Here is a 22,792-nt window from a genome sequence, read left to right as displayed (position 1 = left end):
TCTGGAGGAGTTCTGCTGCAAAGGGGAACAGAGAAACGGGAAGGCAGCTAGCGGGTGAGAGGCAGCCCAGGGAGAGCGTCTGTCGCGACGTTCGCACTCGGCCAGCACACACGTCGTCGAGGAGGTAAGTGCAGGCTTCCTGCCCTCGGGAGCAGAACCTCAGAGGACTTTCTGGAAAACCGTGCACGCTGCAAGCAGGGCGGCGACGAGCGCGGGCAGGGACGAGGGGGCGGGCGGGGGCGCGCCAGCTCCGTGGGCCCCAGAGCCGCACGACCGCGCGGGGTGATGGCGCCCGCCGTCCGCCGGCGCGGCGACGCCGGGCCCACGGCGCCCTAGGCGTTGGGCGGCGCCGGGCCTCCCCCTTGCTGCACTGGGCCACATCGGAGAGCCACAAAATGGAGGAGGAAAGGGAATCCCCTCTCGAGAGCGTCTCTGCGCGTGGGCCGCGTTCCGCCGGCTGTCGCCGCGCTTCCTGCCCCGCGCCCGGTGCTCTGCGGCGCTCGGCCTCTCGCCCTCCGCGCCTCGGCCCGCGGCCCGGGCCCTCCCGGTCCCTTCCCCGAAGCCCCGGCGCCGGCGCCGGCCCCGGCCGCCCCACCCCCGCAGCCCTCCCCAGCCGCGCGCGCGGCCGCAGCCCCCACCCCCCGGCCAGATCCCCCGAGCGGCGTCCGGCCCGCAGGGGTCACGTGGCCCGTGCCGGCCAATCGGCGCGCGCCTGCGGGTCCAGCCCAGCCCCGCCGGGCCGTGGTCTGGCTCCTAGACCCGGGCGAGTGCAGAGGACGCGGCGGAGCTAGCGAGTCGGCGGCGGGACGAGGTGCGGCTCCGGGTTCGCGCCGGGGGTCGCCGGGCGGGAGGGGAGCGGCGGGGAGGGAGGCGGCTCCGGCCCGCGGGGGGCATCCCTCCGGCCCGCCACGCCCCCGCCGCCGCGGGCGCTCCCCGACCTCCTATTTCTCCGTAGGACCAGGCCATGGAAGGCCGAGTCCAGAGGGTGCGCGACGCGTTCGCGTCCGGCCGGTCGCGCCCCCTGAGGTTCCGGCTGCAGCAGCTCGAGGCCCTGCGCAGGATGGTGCAGGAGCGCGAGAAGGACCTCCTGGAGGCCATCGCCGCCGACCTGTGCAAGGTACGCGTGCGGCGGGCGGCGCCAGGCCACGCGCCTCCCACGGTCCCACTTGCGGACCGCATTCCGCCCGAGCTTTTGCATTTTACATTTATTTTTGATTACGTAAGCACTGTGCGAGTGTTATCTCCAGCCGTTCTGATAAAGCAAGTTTGCCTTGACTTTCCCGAAACTCGTACCTTGCTTAGTCAGTGCCACTCATTGCAGACACAGAGACAAGTGTCTTCTGGCCTCTGTTCCTCTTTTGTGAATTGCCTTTTAGATCCTTGCCTGTTTTTCTGTTGCCTTTGTGGTCCTTTTCTTTATTATTTGTAGAAATTCTTTGTATATTGCGGATTTCGGTCATCTGTCAGCTTAATATATCGCAGAATGTTTTTCTCCGGATCTGTTTCTTGCCTTTTGGTTTATGGTTTCTTCTGTAGACGGAGGTTTTTGGGTTGTCGTTGTTTCACCGAAATTTTCCTCCCTGACTCTGTGTTTTAGGCCAGTGCACCTCAAACTCGAGTGTCTTGGTGAATCACCTGGGGATCTTGTTAAAATGCACCTTAGGGTTCAGTAGGTCTTGAAGGGCATCTGAGGTTCAAAGTTTCTAACAAGCTCCCAGGTGATAGCATGCTGCCTGTTTTGGAACCATGCTTTTAAAAAATTATTTCATTTTTTAAAGTTGAAGTGTAGTTACTAGACATACAGTATTTTATTAGTTTCAGGTGTACAACAGGTGTGCAATATGGCTTTTTTCACTTATTTCACCTTCTCTAGGTCCACCCATATTGTCACAGATGGCAAGATTACATGCTTTTTTAGGGCTGAGTAGTATTCCATAATATACATACATATGTACATATACGTGTGTGTATACCACATTTTCTTTGTTTGTTCATCTATCAGACACTCAGGTTGCTTCCATATCTTGGCTATTGTCAGTAATGCTGCAGTGAACACAGGGATGCATAAATCTTTTTGAATTAGTGGGGTTTTTGTTTTGTTTTGGGGGTTTTTTGTGTTTTTTTAGATTTTATTTTTTAGAGTAATCTCTCCACCCAGTGTGGGGTTTGAGCTCACACCTCCAAGGAGTAGTAATCTTACACTCTCTTGATCGAGTCGCATGCTGTACTGACTGAGCCAACCAGGTGCCCCTTAATTAATGTTTTCTTCTTTCTTTCTTTCTTTCTTTCTTTCTTTCTTTCTTTCTTTCTTTTTCTTTCTTTCTTTTTCTTTCTTAATGTTTTCTTCTTTCTTTCTTCTTTCCTTTTTTTTTTTTAATAAATACTCAGAAGTGGAATTGCAGGATGGTGCGGTATTTCTGTTTTTAATACGGCACACACCCTAAAATTAGTCAGTAAATCTTCACATATGGCCCAGGCACTTTTCAAACTGCTACATCTGTGCTAGGTCTTAGAGTGAGTGAGTTTGTGTGCAGACTGTTTACAAGCAATGTCTTGGTTTCCTATAGGCCTCCAGCTCTTCACTAACCCTATCCCCATCCCAGTTAAGCCCTGCCGACTTTTTTTTTTTTAATATTTTATTCATTTATTTGACACAGAGCAGAAAGCACAATCAGGGGGAGCAGCAGAGGGAGAGGAAGAAGCAGGGAGCCCGATGTGGGGCTCGATCCCAGGACCCCGGGATCATGAGCTGAGCTGAAGGCAGGCGCTTCCCGGAGGGAGCCACCCAGGCGCTGCACCCCTGCTGATTTTCAAAGCTAGAGTTACAGAGGCTCCTCGGCGCAGGTCCCCAGGGCGGGGACACCTGATGTGGGGCTTGAACCCGTCCCTCTTCAGGGAGGATCTCCATGCCTGTGATATCACTGCTGGTTGTGGGTCCCCGTGTCAGGGATGTGTGTTTGGACTAGACCGTGTCTCTGCCCCTCCCACCCTTCTCCATGTAGCTTTTTCTTTAATGTCTTGAGCTGTGGAAGAGGTGTTTTGTGGGTCTTTAGGTCACTCTCAGAGATGCAGTTGGGGCCTTGGAGAGTCCGTGGGAGGAGGTGAGCTTAGGGTCCTCCTACTCCACCGTCTTCCTCAAAAAAACCTGGAACCACTTTTTGAGTAGCAAGGTGTGGGGCAGGATTTAGGGTATAAGTATATTACTGTTTTCTAATAATATTGTTATCTCTTTGTTCTTATATTTTATCTTTATTCCAGGGGGTAACAAAGCCCTGCTCTGTCTCTGGGAGTCTCCCTTCCTTCCCCCCAAAGATTATTTTGAAGGGTAGTAACACTAGCAGTAGTAACAATGGTAACTCTAAATTTTCCTTTCTAGTATTTTTGGTAGAGAGAGGCTGTGATATCAAATAAGTAAGATGACAGAAATAAGATCTCAGAAAGGATGTGTTAGTCATTCTATAAGCATCAGATGTTTGTGGGAGTACATATATATACAATTACTGAACACAAACAGGAAGTTCCTTGCCCTTGTGGGATTTACATTTGGGAAACAAAACATACACGGATATAATGTGAATATACTTATAAATCAGTGTGTAAGGGCAAAGCATTAAGATACACACCAGAGGCAGAATTGCTATGATTTTTCAAGACAGGCTAATATTAATCAGGGAAATCTTCCTGAAAGAGATAATGTTTAATCCTGACTTTAAAAGGCTTGGATCTGGGATGCCTAGGTGGCTCAGTCGTTAAATGTCTGCCTTCAGCTCAGGTCATGGTCCCAGGGTCCTGGAATCGAGTCCCGTAAAAGGCTTGGATCTGGGACGCCTCGGTGGCTCAGTTGTAAAACGCCTGCCTTCAGCTCAGGTCACGATCCCAGGATCCTGGAATCGAGTCCCGCATTGGGCTCCTTGCTCGGTGGGGAGCCTGCTTCTCCCTCTGCCTGCCACTCCCCCTGCTTGTGCTCGCGCGCGTGTGCTCTCTCTCTCTCTCCCTCTCTCTCTGACAAATAAGTAAAAATCTTTATAAAAAGTAAAAAGGCTTGCATCAGTAAAGAAGGATTTAGAGGGGTTGACTATATTAGAGCGGAAGTTAGCAAGCCCTTGCTCAGAGCGTGAAGGGCATGAAGGGAATATGCACGGGTAGCCAGCTTAGTCTCATAAATGTCACAGCAGGTGTACCTGACCTGATTTCCGGTGTTCAGAGCTGAGTGCTTGCGCAAGGTAAACTGTGACTCTCTTTGTAACAGAGTGAACTCAATGCATACAGTCATGAAGTCATTACCGTTCTTGGGGAACTTGATCTCGTGCTGGAGAATCTTCCTGAATGGGTCACTGTGAAACCAGCTAAGAAGAATTTGCTCACCATGCTGGATGAGGCCTACGTTCAGCCGGAGCCCCTGGGAGTTGTACTGATCATTGGAGCTTGGAACTACCCCTTTGTTCTCACCATTCAACCCCTGATCGGAGCCATTGCCGCAGGTCCGGGGTCGGCTTCTGTCTTCCTAACTCTTTCGAGGGGCTTCTGCTCTCACGCGGGTCGGGACTTAAGGATGGTGGCTTATGAAACACATTTGCTGTGGCCGTTGGCCTTGCTTTACACCAGCAATGTACTGAGGATGCGAAAGTATCATCGTCATGTTTATATATACGTATATATAACGTGTGTTTTAGCAAGCACACGGCACTTTATTACAGCGAAAGTACACTCAAGGTGGCTTAGCGTGCAGATTCTGGGGATGGAACCGGCCAAAGGTTGCTTTGGGATGGGATATTATTATAGGTCTCTCTTCCGCCCTGGGAGGAACGGTGACGTCCGAAGGGATTTTTTTTTCTTTTCTTTTCACTGTCTTCTCTTTTAAAGTAATCTCTGCCCCCAACGTGGGGCTCAGACTCGTAATACTGATCTCAAGAGCTGCAGGCATGCTCTATTGGCTGAGCCAGCCAGGTGCCCCTTTATTATCATTTTTTAAGTGGGCTCCAGAGACTTGTAGGTGACTGTTTATTGAAATACCCGGAGAGCGAACCTGTGAGGGTCTCAAGTCATGCATTGACGGGTCCAGGAATTTGGAGTCACGCATGCCTGTTCTCGTGTGGTTTCAGTTGCTGGCTCGGGCATTGGGTGAGCCATTTGATGGTATCAGACCAATCTCTTCATCCAGCGGTGGGCTGTGGGAGTAATATTAGCTTGGGTATACAGCAAGCGCCAGGAGATTGATTTCTCACTTCTGCTGGACATCAACAACTTGATGTTGACAAGGCTTGTTTGCCCAATAATTCCAAGGCAAACAAGAAAGTCCAGCGGTGAGATTGTGGGTAAAGCTGAAGGAGTAGGGGAGAATAATGGAGCCTGTTATCAGTGATACAAAGCTAATGAGAACCAAGGAGTTCCGATCCGAGGAAGGAAGACAAGCTCTTGGGGTGCCTGGGTGGCTCCGTCGGTGAAGCGTTTGCCTTCGGCTCACGTCACGATCCCAGGGTCCTGGGATTGAGCCCCGCGTTGGGCTCCCTGATCAGGGGGGAGCCTGCTTCTCCCTCTCCCCCTCACCACGCTCATGTGCACGTGCACTTTTCTCAAATAAAGTCTTAAAAAAAAAAAAAAGACAAGCCCTTAGGCTCGTTGAGGAAGAGCAGAAGAGCTGCAGGAGTATAATGGGAGTGCCTAGCCTGTATTCCCACCATGAACACTGTTTTGGTAGGTTTTTCCTGTTACTCAAGTATTAAAAGATGCCATCCTGCTTTTTTTGCTTTGTTTAGGAAATGCTGTCATTATCAAGCCTTCTGAACTAAGCGAAAAAACAGCTAAGATCTTGGCCGAACTCCTTCCACAGTATCTGGACCAGGTAATAATGTCTTGACCCACCCTTAGCATGTCTGTTTCTAGTTGGGGGGGACACACATCTGATCTTCCTGCTAATGCATCTTACGGATGGCTGTCTGCGTGGAATTGCTGTAGGGAGGAGTCCTAATTTAGGATTTAGGATTTAGTCATAGCTGGAGTTGTACACAATTACTCAAACAATCTGGAGGCTAACTGTGGGTTCTCCTTGCTGTCTTGTCACTGCTACGGCCGCCCACAAAACTATGTTGTCCTAATAGCTGGGGTTATCTGGCTCAAGAGGGTGATGAAGATAGGATGTACCATGGGTTAAGTAGGATTTGGAACCAGAAGATCCAGGTTGAAGGTCCTGCTTTGTCCCTCACGGGGGGGAAACTCTTCACTGTCTCACTGCACGGGGATAGGTAAGGCCCACCCCGCCTCTCTGAGTTTGTTGGGGGGAGCCAATCACAGACGTTCTCTAGATTAACCCACATGCAAGTTAAAACTGGAAGCGTTTGTTGGACGATTGAACCCTGGAGTAAGCAAGAACTAACGAGCCCTCCTAATTAGTAGGAGATCAAGTGGAAGCATGGGGCCCCCAAGCCCGCTTTTATCTCATGCTCTCTGAGTCTTTTGAACACCTGGCTCTGTGTCCCTTCCTCGCCATCTGTTCCCTGTCATTGCTCTCCCAGCTGCTGCGGCATGAGATGTTCTTCCATTCTGGCTGTTAGTAAGAAGAGCGCAGGGCACCTGAGGGCTTGGTCCAAAGCTGGGGGACCGCTCCCCAGTCCCGGGTAAGGAAACTGAGGCTCAGATGTGCAGTAGGGTTGCTAGTGAGTGACAGAGCCCAGATGTAGTCCAGATCTGACTTCTAGAGCGAGCGCTCTCCCCTGTGGTTCTTCGAGCTCTGCTCGCTTGGCATTTCCCTGGCTCCTGGCCCCGGCTTTGCCCTGCAGGGTTGCGTAGGGCGAGCACATTCAGCTCGAGACACTCAGCTGAGACCTGTCCTGCAGTCCCTGGCCACGGACCCTTCACCAAAATCTCAGCTCGCACAGCCCCCACCTCCTGCATTTCCCCGGGCGAATCCACCCGTTCGCTATGCTCTCTTGGGCGTCTTCACTGCTGAGCTCCTGTGGAAAGCTGCGGGCTCTTCCCCGGTCGCTTCCACCGCAGGTGGATGGGTCTGACACCGTCAGACTCTGTTCTCCACGTGTCCTCCGTCACTTCCCTCCTACCTCCTCCCCGGCACCGGTCCCCCTCTTTTCCCGGTCCTCCTCAACGCTGCAGGTTTCTGTCGAAGAAATTGCTCATTCCATGGTGGGATTTAATGGTGACGTCAGTGCTTCGGTTTCTCCTTCCCGAAGGACTTGTACGCTGTTATTAACGGCGGCGTCAAGGAAACCACGGAGCTCCTCAAGCAGCGGTTTGACCATATCCTCTATACGGGGAGCACGGCCGTCGGGAAGATTGTCATGGAAGCCGCCGCCAAGCATCTGACCCCCGTGACGCTTGAGCTGGGGGGAAAGAGCCCGTGTTATGTCGACACAGACTGTGACCTGGACACCGCCTGCAGGTGAGCCTGCTTATACCCGAGGGCTTCCCGACAGCGACAGGGAGGTGTGTCCTCTCTGCACCAGGGTCCTGGGCCTCCTGGCTCAGAGAGACATCGTGAGGCTGGAGTGCTTGATGTCCCCAGGGGCAGCAGAACACTTTCCCAAACCGTCTCTTGCTGCCACTGCCAGAAGGAAAGAGCAGTGGCTCTTGACATTACACGGTTGTCCTTCGGAGTTACGGAGAAGTTCTTTCCTTGAGCTTACAGACCTTAAATTTAACTGTTTCAAGAAGTTTAACTGCAGCACTGGTAGGTGATGCGGGAAGTAGGAAAAGGATCGTGTGTATGTAATAAAATCTTCAGATTCCCAGCAGAAAGGTATTATGCTTACCTCTTAATGAGTTCCTTGTTGACAAAATCAGTTATTACTCATGTTTTCATTCTGAGTAACACCTTGCAGCTGGGAACCAGAAAACAAAAGGTTTCAGGTGCTCTCTGCTAAAGCAGGCTTAGCTCCCAGGAAGTGCCAAAACCCAGCACTGGCTGTGTGCTCGGGGTGGTCTGGCTTTTCTGTCCCCTTCCGAGATGGGCAAAGAGGGTTTGTAGGCGGGTAGGCGGTGTCCAGGTTGTCCGGTTGCCAGAGCCGAGGCCTTCAGTAGAAGGTTCAGGTCGTGGGCTTTGATCCTTATGTGGGCGTGGCTTTCCAAAGTGGGGCGGGGCTCACAGAGCAGAGGGCGGTCTTGGGGGCGGAATGCTGTCCTGCTTTTTACCTGAACCTCTTGCCGGCAGGACCTAGAGCCACAACCAGGAGAAGTGAATTCGGTACGGAACTCCCGACATCCGGATGTCCCCTTGGCCAGAGTGGGAGGAGAAGAGGGTGTGGGAAGGCTGGTGCTTTTCTCAAAACAGGCAGTGGCTTCCCTGCTCATGAGGTGCTGTTTCCCACGAGCTGGCGTGAGCGGGTCGCTGCTGCTTTTGGAGTATCCTGTGTCGGTGGGAATATGCATTCTAAGTTCTGACCAAGTGATTTAGAGATAAGTTTTTAAAACATTTATTTGTTCTTTATAAAGACCGCAAAGACTGCTAAGTAAATCTGTGAAGACATGGTGGTTGGAAAATATTCAAACACCACAGACGCTTCTAGCAGTTCAACAGTAGACTGAGTTCAGTGGCTATTCTGGTTTTCTTCTCCTCAGGCGTATAACTTGGGGGAAGTACATGAATTGTGGCCAGACCTGCATTGCTCCTGACTACATTCTCTGTGAACCGTCCCTCCAGAATCAAATTGTGCAGAAGATCAAGGAAACCGTGAAGGTTTGTGCTTAACACATCTTTTTTTTTTTTTTTTAAGATTTTATTTATTCATTCAACAGAGAAAGAGACAGCCAGCAAGAGAGGGAACACAAGCAGGGGGAGTGGGAGAGGAAGAAGCAGGCTCCCAGCGGAGGAGCCTGATGTGGGGCTCAATCCCAGAACGCTGGGATCACGCCCTGAGCCGAAGGCAGACGCTTAACGACTGAGCCACCCAGGCGCCCCTGTGCTTAACACATCTGATTCCAGTGGTTTCGTAGAGGCGTGTCTGATCGGCTGTGTGCAGGCAGCATTCTCGCCCCCCCCCCCAGGAGAATTCCAGTAACAGATGTGGCTGAATTAATTTATGGGCTTGTTCAGAACGCTCTGGGCACCTTTCATAGAATGTCTGTTAGGAGCAAGGTTGGGTTGGTGTTTACCCCACTTCAACTGTCTAGTTGATGTGTTGAAACAACTGGTTAGTTGGGGCACACGCTTTGAAAAAAAAATAGCTGTGTTCTGTGGTTTTTTAGAGGATGTTGCCGATCCTCTGAAACGCGGCCGAGGCCCTTTGGCCTGTGGGCCATTGCTGATTAAGGTTTTTGGTTCTTGTGTATAAGAGGGCTTAGGAAGGCCGGTAGTTTGGAGGAGTGAGTTAATCAGATACGTATTTGATACTATACTCTCGGCGTGGTTATCAGTCTTTCAGGGTGTTCAAAGTAAAGATCTCTCTAGAAGGAATCGAGAAATGCTGTGGCCTGAGCTAAGCCTCGAAGAAATGTAGGATTTGGATTGGAAGAAGGGAAGGAGATGAACCAGTGTGACTGAGCTCACCGGTGGGAGAGGGTTATTAAGCCCCCTGGGTGGAAGAAATTACTGGAACAGTCATGGTTCACTCAACAGATGCTAACTGAGCACCGAAAGGAAGGATCAGGAACACGGAAGAGTAACATCATGGTCAGAGAGTGAAGAGCGTGTCCCGGGGAGTTGAGAGAAGAGCAGGGATCCGGGCGGGGTCAGTCTGGGCACAGGGGCCTGAATTTCTGGGTGTGGGACTTGGCTGTGGGGGATGGGACTGAAAATGGCGTCAGGCAAGGAGAACATGAAAGGGGTATTGGCCAGACTCGGGGAATGTGGGCCGGCAGGGCTTCAAGGTACCTGTGAGACTGAAAACCCTTGGAGATTGGAGAGGATGTGCTTGACTGACTTTGGGATGGACTCCGTTTCCGAGGAATAAGCTCCCTTCTGCCTTCCTCTGAAGCATTTCCATCCTTAAGACAGTGGTTCTCAACTGGGGTTCTTCCGGGGAGCCATTTGTGAGAAGTTTCCAGTCCTGACCCTCGGAAGATTGCAGTTCAGTTGGTCTGGGGTCTCCAGGTGATTCTAAGGGGCAAGCAGCCTTGAAAACCACTGTTGGTGGCTCTGGAGTTGGGGCCCGGGAACACACGTCACCAAGCTGCCTGGGCCTTCTTGGCACCTAGACCCAAGGCTGGTGCTTGGAGGTGGGTGAGCAATGCCCCTTTTGACTTGAGAGTAGATGGAGAGCATTCACCCCCAGGACGGCCCCTGGCTAGTCCGCAGGAGATCCGTGCGAACCCCGGACATCACGGAGACTCCTCGGTCTGTGTGCCTGCATTTTTTTTTTCTTTTTTTAAAGATTTTATTTATTTGACAGAGAGAGAGGCAGCCAGAGAGAGAGGGAACACAAGCAGGGGGAGTGGGAGAGGGAGAAGCAGGCTCCCAGCGGAGGAGCCCGATGCAGGGCTCGATCCCAGGACCCTGGGATCACGCCCTGAGCCAAAGGCAGACGCTTAATTACCGAGCCACCCAGGCGCCCCCTGTGTGCCTGCTTTAATTCTTGTCCCCAGCCTGCTGGAAAGCGTGAACACTGCTCGCCGCCTTGAGGGAGGGGGGGCAGTGATCTAAAACCAGATGGCTTTTTGGGCACGAGCGGGTTTGGCGCTTAGTAAGGAAACTGAAATAGGGGTCTTTTGTGACCATTGAATGTTACTGTTTTAAATAGGAATTTTATGGCGAAAATATAAAAGAATCTCCTGATTATGAGAGGATCATTAACCTTCGTCATTTTAAGAGGTTACTAAATTTGCTTGAAGGACAAAAGATCGCTTTCGGTGGGGAGACCGATGAGGCCACGCGCTACATAGGTAACGGAAATTCACCTTTTGCTCTGGGGGCACGGGCGGTGTGACAGTCTTCACTGGTGCTATTACTGACACCAGATAAACTCGTAGATGCGTGATGTTTAATAAGTGATGGCATGCTGCTTTCTGGTGTGCAGCCTTATAACCCACTCAGATGGTTTTATGTCTTTAGAAATAATACCACCCATGTCGCACTGGCTTTTTGCCTTTACACGTATCTTTTTTTTTTTTTTTTTTTTAATTCCCCTTCCTACAACCTGTAACCTAACAACCCTGAGAAGCAAAACAGAACTCAACGGGTAATTCTTTCTGGTTTCTGGCTGGAGGGATAGCCCAAGGAGGAAATCGTTCTGCCACAAGTAGTTAGTGGCAGTACTGTTCCAAAAATAATGTTTTCTTGTTTTATTTTTTTAGGATTTATTTATTTATTTGTAGAGAGGGAGTGGGGGCAAGCGGGAAAGAGGGAGAGAGAATCTTAAGCGGACTCTGTACTGGGCATAGAGCCTGTTGGAGCTTGATCTCATGACCCTGAGGTCACGACCTGAACCGAAGCCAAGAGTCGGACGCTTCATCGACTGAGCCACCCAGGCGCCCCCAGAAATAATGTTTTGATTTATCAGCCTTGACATTATTTACTTACTTTCTTTTTGTGTTCTTTTATTCTTTGCCATGAGTATCCTTGTTCTATTCTTTTTTTAAGGTTTTTATTTATTTGAGAGAGAGAAAGCATGAGTGGGGGGAAGGGCAAGGGAGAAGCAGGGAGCCTGATGCAGGACTCAGCCCCGGGACCCTGAGATCATGACCTGAGCCGAAGGCAGACGCTTCACTGACTGAGCCACCCGGGTGCCCCGAACACACTCTTCTAAAAAAACCTAAAACCCTAAAGGACTTAGAACAGTGAGGAAGGATGTATTCCCTCATCAGTAACAGCCTCCAAACCCCCAGTTTCTCCTCTTTCTGTTTTCCCATCAGCCGTTGACTTTGCCCGCTCCTCGGCTCCCCCACGACAAGAGGAAAGGTCTATTGTGATAAGCTCAACCAGTTAGGAACCGCCCCCTGACCTGGAGTCAGAGTCAGCTTACCTGAGCACACAGCTCCGTGGGGATTAGACACGCACACACAACGGTTCCCTGAGCCTGGGAGGCAGCGGCCGGCGGTTCTGGGGTGACAGCATAGATGCCCACACAGGGTGCCGGCGAGAGCCATCTTCTGCCACGTTGCCAGGATGACCTAGTAGGAAATGGGGCGAGAGGAAGAGAGCAAACTTGTTCCTGGCAGGTGTCCTCTCTTGTAGTTGAAGACCCAGCTTGTTTAGGGGGTCTTGGGGCGCACTACTGATAGCACCTGGCCCGGACGCCTGGACGCTGTGCACAGTTTTGTCCTCCTTTCTCGTGTGCCTTCCCATAGTGGCTGGAGCTCTGAACTCAGGGACTCCTGACCCTCGAGGTCCACTTTTACCCCATCTAACAGAGTTGAAATAAAGGTCCATGAGATCCTGTGCATGAAAGCATGTGGATGAAGAAGTAGTGTTGATTCGATCCACGGGGGGGCTGTCCGCACTCCCAGAAAGACCTGTGCCCGAGATGGAAACCTAACCTCCGGGTCCACGTGACTATGGCTGCGAACAGGGTTCAGCAGGAATATTCTCAAGTCTGTATATTTCCCTCAGTTTGCATGGGGCTCCCCTGATGCACAAGCTTGGAGACAGACACACACGGTTCATCCACAGCCAGACTCGGGACTTCATTTTTATTCTTCTTGGTAGCCAATACCTGGGCAGGAGCGGGAAGGGGATGATTGGGTGAGCCAGCAAAACACGCGAGGTGAGAGCTTGGCCTTCCTGGCTTCGACTTTACGACTTCACCTTGCTGCTTCCTTCTTCAGCCCCAACGATCCTCACTGACGTCGATCCTGGAGCCAGGGTGATGCAAGAAGAAATTTTCGGGCCAATTCTTCCGATTGTGCCCGTGAAGAATGCCGACGAAGCCATGAAATTCATAAACGGCCGTGAGAAGCCCCTGGCTTTCTACATCTTTTCTCACAACGATAAGGTAAACACTCCGGAGACCGGCTCCCTGGCACGAGCCACTGTCACAAACCGCGCCCCTTCTTGGCCACCAAGCGGACGATGGTCTGTTCTGTCCATTAACAGAGTCCACCCCGTGAGGCGCTGCTCGCAGGCGGCTGTCTGGGGTAATGAGGCCCCGGGGTTATGGCTGTCACCTTTCCCATACTCCCTGGGGTCGGACCTGAGTCTTCAGGGCTGTGTCACAAGCTGCTGCTGTGGCGTCAACCCCCAGGGCGTTCGTGTGTCAGAGCCTTCCCTCTTACCCCAGTGGTGTTGGCAGCATTCAGGTGGCTGTGTGGGAATGAGGGCTCTGGCACGGTCACGGACATGGTTGTGAAATCGCAGACTTGCCTTTCTTCAGTTCCTTTGTTGTTCTAGCAGTGGGACACAGGCGCTTCAAAGTGTTGACACATGTGGCGCCGCATGCCAGACGTGAGCCGTCGTGCCAGCGCGTGTAGTCTGCGTGCGTCCCCTCCCACGTGTGTCCCCGGCCGCGGGCGCTGCTGACCCGGGGCCTGTGTTCTCTTCCTCAGCTTGTCAGACGGATGATCGACGGCACGTCCAGCGGCGGCGTCACAGCCAACGACGTGATCATGCACTTCACCCTCAGCTCGCTGCCCTTCGGAGGAGTGGGTGAGTGTCCCTGCCGTTCGTGGCGCCGGTTGCCGAAGCCCCACGGCGGCTCGGATCGTCTGTGTGGGCGGGCGGTCTGTAGGCCCGTGCTTGACTGCTCGCCCGAGAGAGGCCTCCCCTGGCCGCCCCGTTGGGAGGTGCCTTCCCGCCACCCTGCCAGGCCCTGCGGCCAAGGGGCGAGTCTGTCCTGTCACCCCCTCGCATGCTTCGTAGCCCCCAGCACAGTCTGTAACTGGTTTTGTTCTTTCATTGGTTTACTTCTTGGTTACTACTTGGTTATTGTCCTTTTCTTAGAATGAGAGGATTTTTTTTTTTTTTTGGCCAAAAGCCAGGTCTCAAATTCATTGACAAGGTTCCTCTGTCTTTTTAAAGTGAGGAAGCGAATGCCGGGTGCAGGACGCCAAGCGTAGGCGACAGTTGGGGTTTCTGAGGCCCCCTTGCTGTCTGCTCGGGTTGGGGTGAAGTCGTCGTCTGTAACCACCCCCACGGCCCCCCAGCCGTCTGTGTGGGGTGTAGCCCCTCCTAGAACCGTCTCCCGATTGGAGAAGAGAGCAAGAGACCTCCCCGTGTTCTAGAGAGGGTGCGTAGAAATGCGTTCATGGGGAAGCTGCATGGACACAGCCTGGTCCCTGCTGTTCCCTTTGGGCCATGACCCGCCTGCCTCTTCTACACTCGAGACAACTGGCTCTGCTCTTATTTTTCCAGGAGCCAGGCGGTCGGCTTCTCTAGTATCTCGTAGAAGTATTGCAAGTAATGAACGTGGAGAAATTCTCCTAGTAAAAAGCAAACAATAAAAGCCACTTTCTTAAAAGCTCCCGCTCTGTTCTCTCCCTCTGTGATCACATGAGTCCGTGGGAATGAGTGGCTCCTTTTAACGGGCTCACCTGTTTCTGATCCAGCCCGGCTCGCCCCGTGGCCAAGGGACCACGGCCTGCTTCCCAGCTTGCCCGGTGCCTCGTTCTAGGATGTAAGGGGATCGCCAGCACCCAGCACCGTGCCTGGCACACACGAGAGGCGTGTGGTGAGAGGCCGGCTCGGGGATCAAGGCTGGAGCTGGTGGTGGCTTGGACTCGCATGGTTGCAGGGCAGCTAGTAGAAAGGGGCTGGATATTTTGGGGGGGGTCAAGCAGCAGGATTTGCTGATGGATTGAGCATGTTGTGGAGTGAGGGGCCATGCATGAAAGGAAGATTAGCTTACAGGCTGGGGGCTGCTGTTCCTCACTGCCCGGGTGCTTAAAGGATCTGGCGAAACTCCAGTCTTCTGTGCCTCAGTACCCCCCCAGGATCCTGGCTCCCACCAGAGACTCTGCTCCACGTGGTGTCCCTGGTGTCGGCTGAGTGCAAGTCGAATGACTGGAGTTCTGTCCCTATTTTGCTTCACCAGCTAGCATTTGGCATCATTGACATACCGTCGTCTTTATAACAAAACCTTTCCTTCGCTAAATGCAGAAGGAATCCAGGCTTCCTAAGGAAAGGGAAGGATAAAAGCTTAGGTTGCCCATACTCCACTCTTCAAAGATAAGCTCTGCTACACGGCCTTAAAATTCTTTGCACGTATTTATACACGTACGTATACATAAAAGCAAGTCTATTTCGTTCAAAATTATATCTATCGTGGACTGTTTCTCACCCTGTATGTGAGAGGACATGAGCACGGTCGTGGGTTATGATCTCAGTAACCACATACTGCTCCGTCCCATGGATGGGGCATATTTGCGCTTAATTCCTGGCGTTAGGTTTTTGGGATGCCAAATTTTTCGGGATTAGGATTCTAATACAGTTTTGTGCAATTTTTGATTCTTTCTTAGGAAAAATGTCTCAGAGTGTCATTGCTGTATTAAAAAGGCTTAGAGCTATTTTTTTTCAAAGTGAAATGATTTTTTTCCCCCTCCTATTTCTAAAAGTGTTAGAGGTTTTGTGGGGAAAAGGGCAAAAACAAGACCCTACAGACCGCTGGAAGGATGGAATGTACTGCTCCCCAGGCATAAACACTGCTAATGTGTTGACATACAGTTTCGATTTTTCCGTAAAAATGTGTATCTTTTGATGCATATTGCCAGAGTTCCCGGTAGCTGCAGTTGTCCCCTAAATGATATACCAGCAGCCCCTAAAGCCCCGGTAAGTGCTTCCTGGCCCCATTTGGCTGTGCAGTGTGTCTCCCCAGCATCCATGATAAAGAAGACGGTCCCAAAGCATGGCTGTTTAAGAGGGCAGGGATTTACGCTTGTTTACCATTACCCAGCGGGGTAACCCTGTCATCCTCTCTCTGTTGCTCTCTAGGAGCTTAGAGAAAGCAAGTGAGTGAAGGGGGCTGTGGATAAACAAAGCCACGTGGAACAGCAGGAAAAGAGCATGTGGTAGTTAAGAGTCCAGCCGACCTGGACTCACATTCTGGCTTTGCATCTCCCCCTTGGGCAGGTTGCCTGACGCTGCCAAGCCCCCCCCGCTCCGGAATCGGGGGCACTGATGCCTTTATACGGGGGGGCTGTGGCAAGAATGGATTTAGAGAATGCAGAGCAGGGTCCTTGGTATCAGGGAGAGCCGCTGGCCCGGAGAGCCGCAAGTCCTCGCTGGACTCTTGGAAAGCACCCTGTTGGCAGGGACATCATCTGGCTGGTGAACGTGGGGAGGAATTTCCTGAAAGAGCCACTTATGCTGGGAAGTTAGATGGGGGCGCCTGGGGGGCGGCAGGGAGTGCTGTGGGTTTCCTCTGTCGCTGTTCACGAGGACGGGTAGCTTGTATCACCTACAGTGGAGCCTGTCTTGCTCTTCCCTCTGTTTCAGGTTCTAGCGGGATGGGAGCTTATCACGGGAAGCACAGTTTCGATACTTTTTCTCATCAACGACCCTGTCTACTGAAAAGTTTAAAGAGGGAAGCTGCTAACAAGCTCAGATACCCTCCCAACAGCCAGTCAAAGGTGGATTGGGCAAAATTTTTCCTCTTGAAGCGCTTCAACAAAGGAAAACTCGGTCTGCTGCTACTGGCTTTCCTGGGCGTTGTGGTGGCCGTGCTGGTCAAGGTGAGTCCCTGCCTTTCTGGTCCCGCCCGAACGGCTGCCTGACGCTCCTCTTCTGTTGTGGGCGCTCCTCTACTTTTAGAGATGAGCTCTGTCTCTCTATTAACTTTTCAAGTCTAGGACAGGGTCGGTGACTGCAGCCTGCTGGCCGTCTTACTAGGGACAGCCACAGCCCCTGCGGACTCAGACTCAGTGTGGCGAGAGTTGAGTATTTGCCACGGTGGCTGTGCGGCCCACAGAGCTTAAATGATCACAGAATGTAAGAGTTTAAGACCCCGGGGGCGCCTAGGTGGCTCAGTCGGTTAAGGGTCCCACTCTTGATTTCGGCTCAGGTCATGATCGCAGGGTCGTGGGATCCGTGGGATCGAGCCCCGTGTGGAGCTCTGCGCCCAGCAGGGAGTCTGCCTGAGGATTCTCTCTCTCTCTTCCTTCCCCTGCCCCCTGCTTGTGCTCTTTATCTTTCGCTCCCCCAAATAAATCAATAAATCTTAAAAAACAAAGTTTAAAACCCCATAGAACTTGCTTGCGGCCTTCTGAGCCGTCCAGTGCTCTGATCCTTGTGGTCCTGGTGTCTGTTCCGGTGTGGTTCTCCAGTGTGCCTGGCATCAGCACGCGGGGCAGACGAGGGGGAGACTTGTGTGCCGGAGCGACTGTGGCGAGGGAAGCGTGAAGGTTTTTCCGCCACAGTTGACTGCCCTGTAAATTCTGCCTCTGCTGATGAGTTATTGTAGACATGGGCCCCCCGAGCGGTCCATGATACCTGCCTTCCCGAGGCAGCCCGTGTGTCCCTGGGGTGACGGCGCAGAGTCAAAATTATGGACGTTAAGACGGGCGTGGGGGCGAGGCCGCTGTGTTCTTGGAGCACTCGGCTAGGCAGCCGAGGCGGTGGACCAAAAATGGTGACAATGCGCATGACCCGTGGCCTTGGAAGAGAGGCCGGATTCTAGCATTTCCTGGAAACATCTGCGTTCCTATCTGCATTTCACTTAGAGTTTGCAAGGGGGGTGGCTCGTCTTCCAGTCTCACAGCCTTGGTGAAACCGGGGAGACCAGTTGCATTTGAAATCATGTGGGTTTTCTCAGAAATCCCAGGGTGTGCTGAGGAGAAAGGCCCTGTTGATTTTTCTGGTGGCTCAGACTGTGTTGTCCAGTAAGCAGTGACAGGCAGCCAGATTCCACGACCCAGCCCCGTCTGTTAGGAGTGAGGTAGGAACTGCTTGTTTTCTATCTTTATGGAAAGGGGGCTGAGTCGGGGGTCTCTTCTCTCTTAGCAGTTTGTTTTCCTCTAGCTGGATGCTTTGGGGTTCTTGTGTAAACAATCTCCAGCATTTACTTTGGTGCTTGGCCCAGGGTATCAGAGTGTTAAAACTTAACTTACCCATACTTTTAAAAGGGCGAGGGTAGGGGCGCCTGGGTAGCGCAGGGGCGCCTGGGTAGCGCAGTCGTTAAGCGTCGGCCTTCGGCTCAGGGCGTGATCCCGGCGTTCCGGGATCGAGTCCCACATCGGGCTCCGCTGGGAGCCTGCTTCTTCCTCTCCCACTCCCCCTGCTTGTTTCCCTCTCTCGCTGGCTGTCTCTCTCTCTGTGTCAAATGAATAAATAAAAATCTTAAAAATAAAATAAAATAAAATAAATAAAATAAATAAAATAAATAAAATAAAATAAAATGGCGAGGGTAGCTTGCTGGGATCTCAAAAAAAAAAAACGCATGGTGGGAACGGCCCAGCTGGGTCTCAGTGAAGCCCACATCATTTCTAGAAAAAGGAGAGTCACGGGTCTCCTCCTTCCTCCTCCCCGTCCACTCCGCTCCCCTGGGGGTCACGGCAGCTGAGCACCTCAAGTTTCTAGGCACATGTACACTGTGAATCCTTCTTTGCTTTATGATTGCAGACTAATCTTCTAAAAAAAATCTTAGTCACTCTCTGTTTTGTTTGGGGTTGTTTGGGTGTTGAAACAGAAATTTGACTTTGGAATTCGCGGTGGCAAACTGAGGGAATCAAAACACTGTGTCATTTCGAGGCTCTTGATTCCTCCCTCTGCGTCTCCCTGAGGTCGGAGGCGTGCGTGGGTCTCAGGTCACTCTCTGCCTGTCTTCTCTTGTCCCAAGACACCAGTCCTCAGCCCGAGAGGCACCTTCTGGCTGGGGGCGGAACCTCTTAGCATCATGGGAAGTTCAGAGCGCCAGGCTGACGGTGCTCCCCGCAGGTGCCGGGGCAGGCAGGCTGGGGCAGGCCAGGTAGCCCGCCCAGAGCTCCCCAAAGGGTTTGGCAGACAAGCCTTTCTCTGTGCACGGCTGGAGAAGCAGCAGCGTCTAAAACCAGGGAGCTTGGCAACAGGAAAATGTGGCTTTGATCCCTCCTCGAGCTTTGAGATCGACCAAATGCCGACTCTGAGCAAGGCCTTTTGTGAGTCCACCCTTCGGCCTCGGTCTGCTCATCTGTAGAATGGGGGCCGCCAGCAGCGGTCTCTCGGCGGGGAGACCTCGGTTCTCAGTACTGTGAGCGCAGGTGTGAGCGACTCGGACCTTTTTGGATTCCGTGTGGGACCAGTTGAGGATTTGGTTTTCTTTTCCTCTTTGCTGCTTCTCTGCTCTTCTGAGCTTCTGTCCTCTTTCTAGCAAATCACCTTTTATTTTAAATACGTGATTCTGAGTCCACGTTGCGCCTTTATTTGGGGGCTCTTTATTGGGACTGCAGTCATTTCTCTGAAATGATTTTTCCACGCTTAGGAGTTATTTTGTTATGTCCTGGGTTGCAATTTCATTAATTCACTTCACTAGAACGAGAATGGGCTTGGAACATTTTTAAACGGGAAATTGAAAGCAGCGATGGTCGTTGAAAGGGAGCATGTCAAAATCGCAGAGTGGAGAGGAGTTTTCTGTATGCATTTAAAAACAATTGTGTGTGTGTGTGTGTGTGTGTGTGTACACATCTGCACGAAGTAAAGCTCCAGTAAAGTGTAATATCAGCCACAGAAAGCACGGTAGGGGTGCGGGTTTTAAAACGTTGAGAAATACAAAGGGTTATAATTGAGAGATGTCACGAGGCCTTTGAAAATCGAGTAGGACGTTAGAATTCTAATAGAGAATTGGAGGAACTAATACACGTAGCAGAACTTCAGCCTTAGCAGATGTGGATTCGAGTTTAGGAACAAACTCGTTGATGAGTTTTCAGATTTCGTGTCGAGACGTCGGCCTCCCACTCACAGCTGGAGGGTAGTACATGACCGTACCCCTGCTGTTGTCTCCTGGACACGAGACAGAACACCGCCTCATCCCCACTCCGTCTTGTCATCGTTGCTTGCGCGGGAGGGCGTCGTCTTTTATCCTCAGCCCAAACTGCACTCAACTTCTTAGGCAGACAGCGACCTTTTTTTTATATAGCACATTTCACGTCTCTGAAAATAGGAGGCATTTGGTAGAGTCCCATTACGGAGTTCCTGTTCTGGGGCCGGTTGGGGGGCGGTCTGACACCTGCAGAGTAACCTGGATCCCTTTCTCCTCTCTCTAGGCTGGCTACTACTGAAGAAAGAGCCTGTCCAACCTCCTGGTCGCCTCTACTGAATTATTCCTCTGTTAAATAGTTCACGAACCAATCATTTTAAAATCCTACCAAAAATAGTGGGGAAATATGCAAATGAACCATAATCAACCCTCAAAGTCATTGCCACTCCCCAGGGATAAAACTTGCCATCTCAGCCAAACCCCAGCCTTCCTCTCCACAGTGTGGGGGGGTGGGGAACTCGGAGAACCCATTTTACATTGTCACCCAGATCTCAGAGCTTGGGTCTCGGGGAGGAGAATGTGTTAGGCTAAACGTGGACTCTTTGGGAGATGGAAAGGAGTCTCCGAACCTGTCGAGTGACTTCTTCACTCCAGTTCATGGGACACAGGACAGGATACTCTGCCCACCCCCACCCCTGCTGCCTTCCGCCATCTTGCTGTGAAGCCGTCAGGGGCCCCTCCCTGCCCAGGGTTATCCGCAGCCCTCTGCGTCCAGAGAGGTGAGGCTTGACCTCTCCAGCTCCGCTTGAGGTTTGAGGCACTAGAATTGTATATGGGCCTGGGGTGAGGGGCAGGGGTCCCTGTCTCTCATCCATTGGGACATGAGGACTTGACCTTCAGGAGTCAACCCTCCTATCAGATGTGCCATCTGACCAGTGGTCTTCCTCCTTCCTCATCCATTCTCCACCCTCTCTCATATTTGGTCTGGGACAGTCTCTCATAGCTGTCCACAAATGCCTTCTGTGTCTAATACCACACAAAACATCTCGTTGCTAGTTTCATGCAAGTATCATCTGTCATTCTTCCTGTGTAGGAGTTGTGGGATTCTGCATCTTATAAAAACCTAACTGGCATGTTTTTATGCTGTAATAAAATGACTTACAACAATACTCATTCTCTCTCAGGATCTTAAAGTTTCAAGTCAGTGAATTCAAGGACAAATCTTCAAGTTTCTTATGTCAGTAGCACAAGGCACATAACTTTCACTTTCCTAAACTTCAGAGAGATCCCTTTCTGAGTAAGTGCAGCCTTCAGGACTTAACGCGGAAAGCCATTGCCCGTCATGGCCGCGAGACCTTGGATATTCAGGACTTTGGAGCTGGAGAGCCTCAGGGGGCTGATGGATCGTTTGGAGGAGAAGGACTCTGGAAGTCACAGCGGCCGGCCACGCTGAAGGGGACGGAGGGCATAGGCAGGGGATCTCCTGAGCACAGCCTGAGATCCGAGGAAGTTCAGCCACGTGGGAAAGAGCTCTGTGGAGCGCAGGCCCCCCTGCCAGGCCGTGGTGGCGCCTGGCTGCCGGGGCTCCACCAGAGAATGCGTAAGCAGCTTGTCTGCGTGAGTCTGTTCGAGGGAGGCTGGCTGAACGTGTGATCTCCATCCCAGTTGTCAAGACCTCATCACTAGGCTAGTCCATCAGGATAATCGCTCGTAAAATATCTTAGAATTTCCATATGGAATTTGCATTTAGCGTATTAAATTGTACATACTAATTTCTAGTTCAACTAAATTATTGGCTTGTCTATTCGTATATCCTGCTTCAAAATAAATACATTATGTTTGCTAAAACTGGCATAAAGTTTAATGACATTTTTAGCGTGGAACCTCTTATGCCGTCTTGAAGACAGTTCTTTGGCCATAAGTTTTCCCCCAACTATAGATCCATTTTTTGCCTTTATCACAGGTGGTATTTGTCAACTTTCTTGAAGTCCTACTTTCTCATCTAAATTCTTAGCCAAGATTTTCTCAGGCTTTACTTTGTCTTTTTTTTTTTTTTTTTTTAAGAGGGCCAGAGAGAGAGAGGGAAAGAAAGAGAGGGGTGGGGGGAGGGGCAGAGGGAGCAGAAGAAAGAGATTTTCTAGCAGACTCAGTGCAGAGCACAGAGCCGACACGGGGCTCGATCTCACGACCCTGAGATCATGACCTGCGCTGAAATCAAGAGTCGGACGCTTAACCAACTGAGCCACCCTGGTGCCCCTGTGGGCTTTAATTTTTTAAAATACCTGTATAGTACATAGGTTTTTTCCAACTCTACCCTCCTATCCCCATTTGCTAATCTAAAATAAGCGTTTCCGTAAGCCTCTTCCCAGAACACTAATCCCATGAGGCTTTACACAAAAGTCGATCCCCCCCACCCATCCTGTCTGCCAGAACTCGTAAAGCACAGAAGCATATTACAGGATCCCAGGCCTGCAGAACTTTGCAGCACTGGCGAGACTTGTTTCCCAGACTTAACTTGTCCAGAAAACCCTTTGCTCTGAATACCTTGCAACCTTAGAACATACTTGGGAAACGACGACATGACTATTCTGTGATCGGTTCCCAGTCATTTTGTTGGGTCGCCAGCAGCTCACAAAGGTTTGTGTCCCACACGAGGAGGATCTCCGCCGTCCGGGGAGTGGGAGGCCCTGCGTGTCGCCAGGTCCTAAAAACAACATGAGTTCACGTTGACTCTTTGAAACTGGGATTATGTTCTGGGCATCCGGTTTCTTTTCTGTTGGCTCTGATCAATAAAGTCATTTTGTTTGTGAATGTGTTTATAGCTACTGATGCCAAAGGGACTGGGTGTGGCTGGAGAGGCCAGGCTGCTCTCCACTTTGGAGGCACGGAGCCTGAAAACGGCAGTCCCAGGAGAAGCATCCTAGAGTTTGGGTTGGCATTGCCTTCCATCCTGAGGCTATGTGGCCTGGCGATCAGGGTTTGGCTGTCCTTGTTCGGACCCCATCCCTGCTGTAAGAACAAGTGTTTCT

General features: G+C 51.6%; 1 protein-coding gene across 3 annotated transcripts; it reads left to right on the top strand.

Annotated features, from left to right (window-relative positions):
* ALDH3A2 (aldehyde dehydrogenase 3 family member A2) lies at positions 1-22,574 on the top strand. 3 transcript variants are annotated; one of them, XM_045778124.2, is made up of 11 exons: positions 1-124; positions 956-1,117; positions 4,250-4,481; positions 5,757-5,842; positions 7,185-7,393; positions 8,569-8,686; positions 10,686-10,827; positions 12,709-12,875; positions 13,426-13,525; positions 16,310-16,545; positions 20,050-22,574. In XM_045778124.2, the coding sequence occupies exons 2-11, from the start codon at positions 965-967 to the stop codon at positions 20,062-20,064; spliced, it is 1,458 nt and encodes a 485-aa protein (XP_045634080.2). In that variant the 5' UTR covers positions 1-124; positions 956-964; the 3' UTR covers positions 20,065-22,574. The 3 variants fall into 3 exon arrangements, with proteins under 3 accessions (XP_045634080.2, XP_045634079.2, XP_045634081.2); XM_045778123.2 differs by lacking the exon at positions 1-124 and adding an exon at positions 715-811; XM_045778125.2 differs by lacking the exons at positions 1-124; positions 16,310-16,545; positions 20,050-22,574 and adding exons at positions 715-811; positions 13,898-16,290.
* Positions 22,575-22,792: the final 218 nt, after the last annotated feature.

The sequence above is a fragment of the Ursus americanus genome, chromosome 14, assembly GCF_024610735.1.
Source record: "Ursus americanus isolate L20-20 chromosome 14, mUrsAme1.1.p, whole genome shotgun sequence".
Classification (NCBI taxonomy): Eukaryota; Metazoa; Chordata; class Mammalia; order Carnivora; family Ursidae; genus Ursus; species Ursus americanus.
Note: the sequence above shows the minus strand (reverse complement) of the source record. Positions and strands in the feature narration are given on the sequence as shown.

Excerpts from the sequence above, each read along its gene's own strand:
- ALDH3A2 (XM_045778124.2), top strand. The coding sequence starts at position 965 with ATGGAAGGCCGAGTCCAGAGGGTGCGCGACGCGTTCGCGTCCGGCCGG. Across the intron at positions 1,118-4,249 it reads TCGCCGCCGACCTGTGCAAG|AGTGAACTCAATGCATACAG; the intron begins GTACGCGTGCGG and ends TCTTTGTAACAG. Across the intron at positions 12,876-13,425 it reads TCTTTTCTCACAACGATAAG|CTTGTCAGACGGATGATCGA; the intron begins GTAAACACTCCG and ends TCTCTTCCTCAG.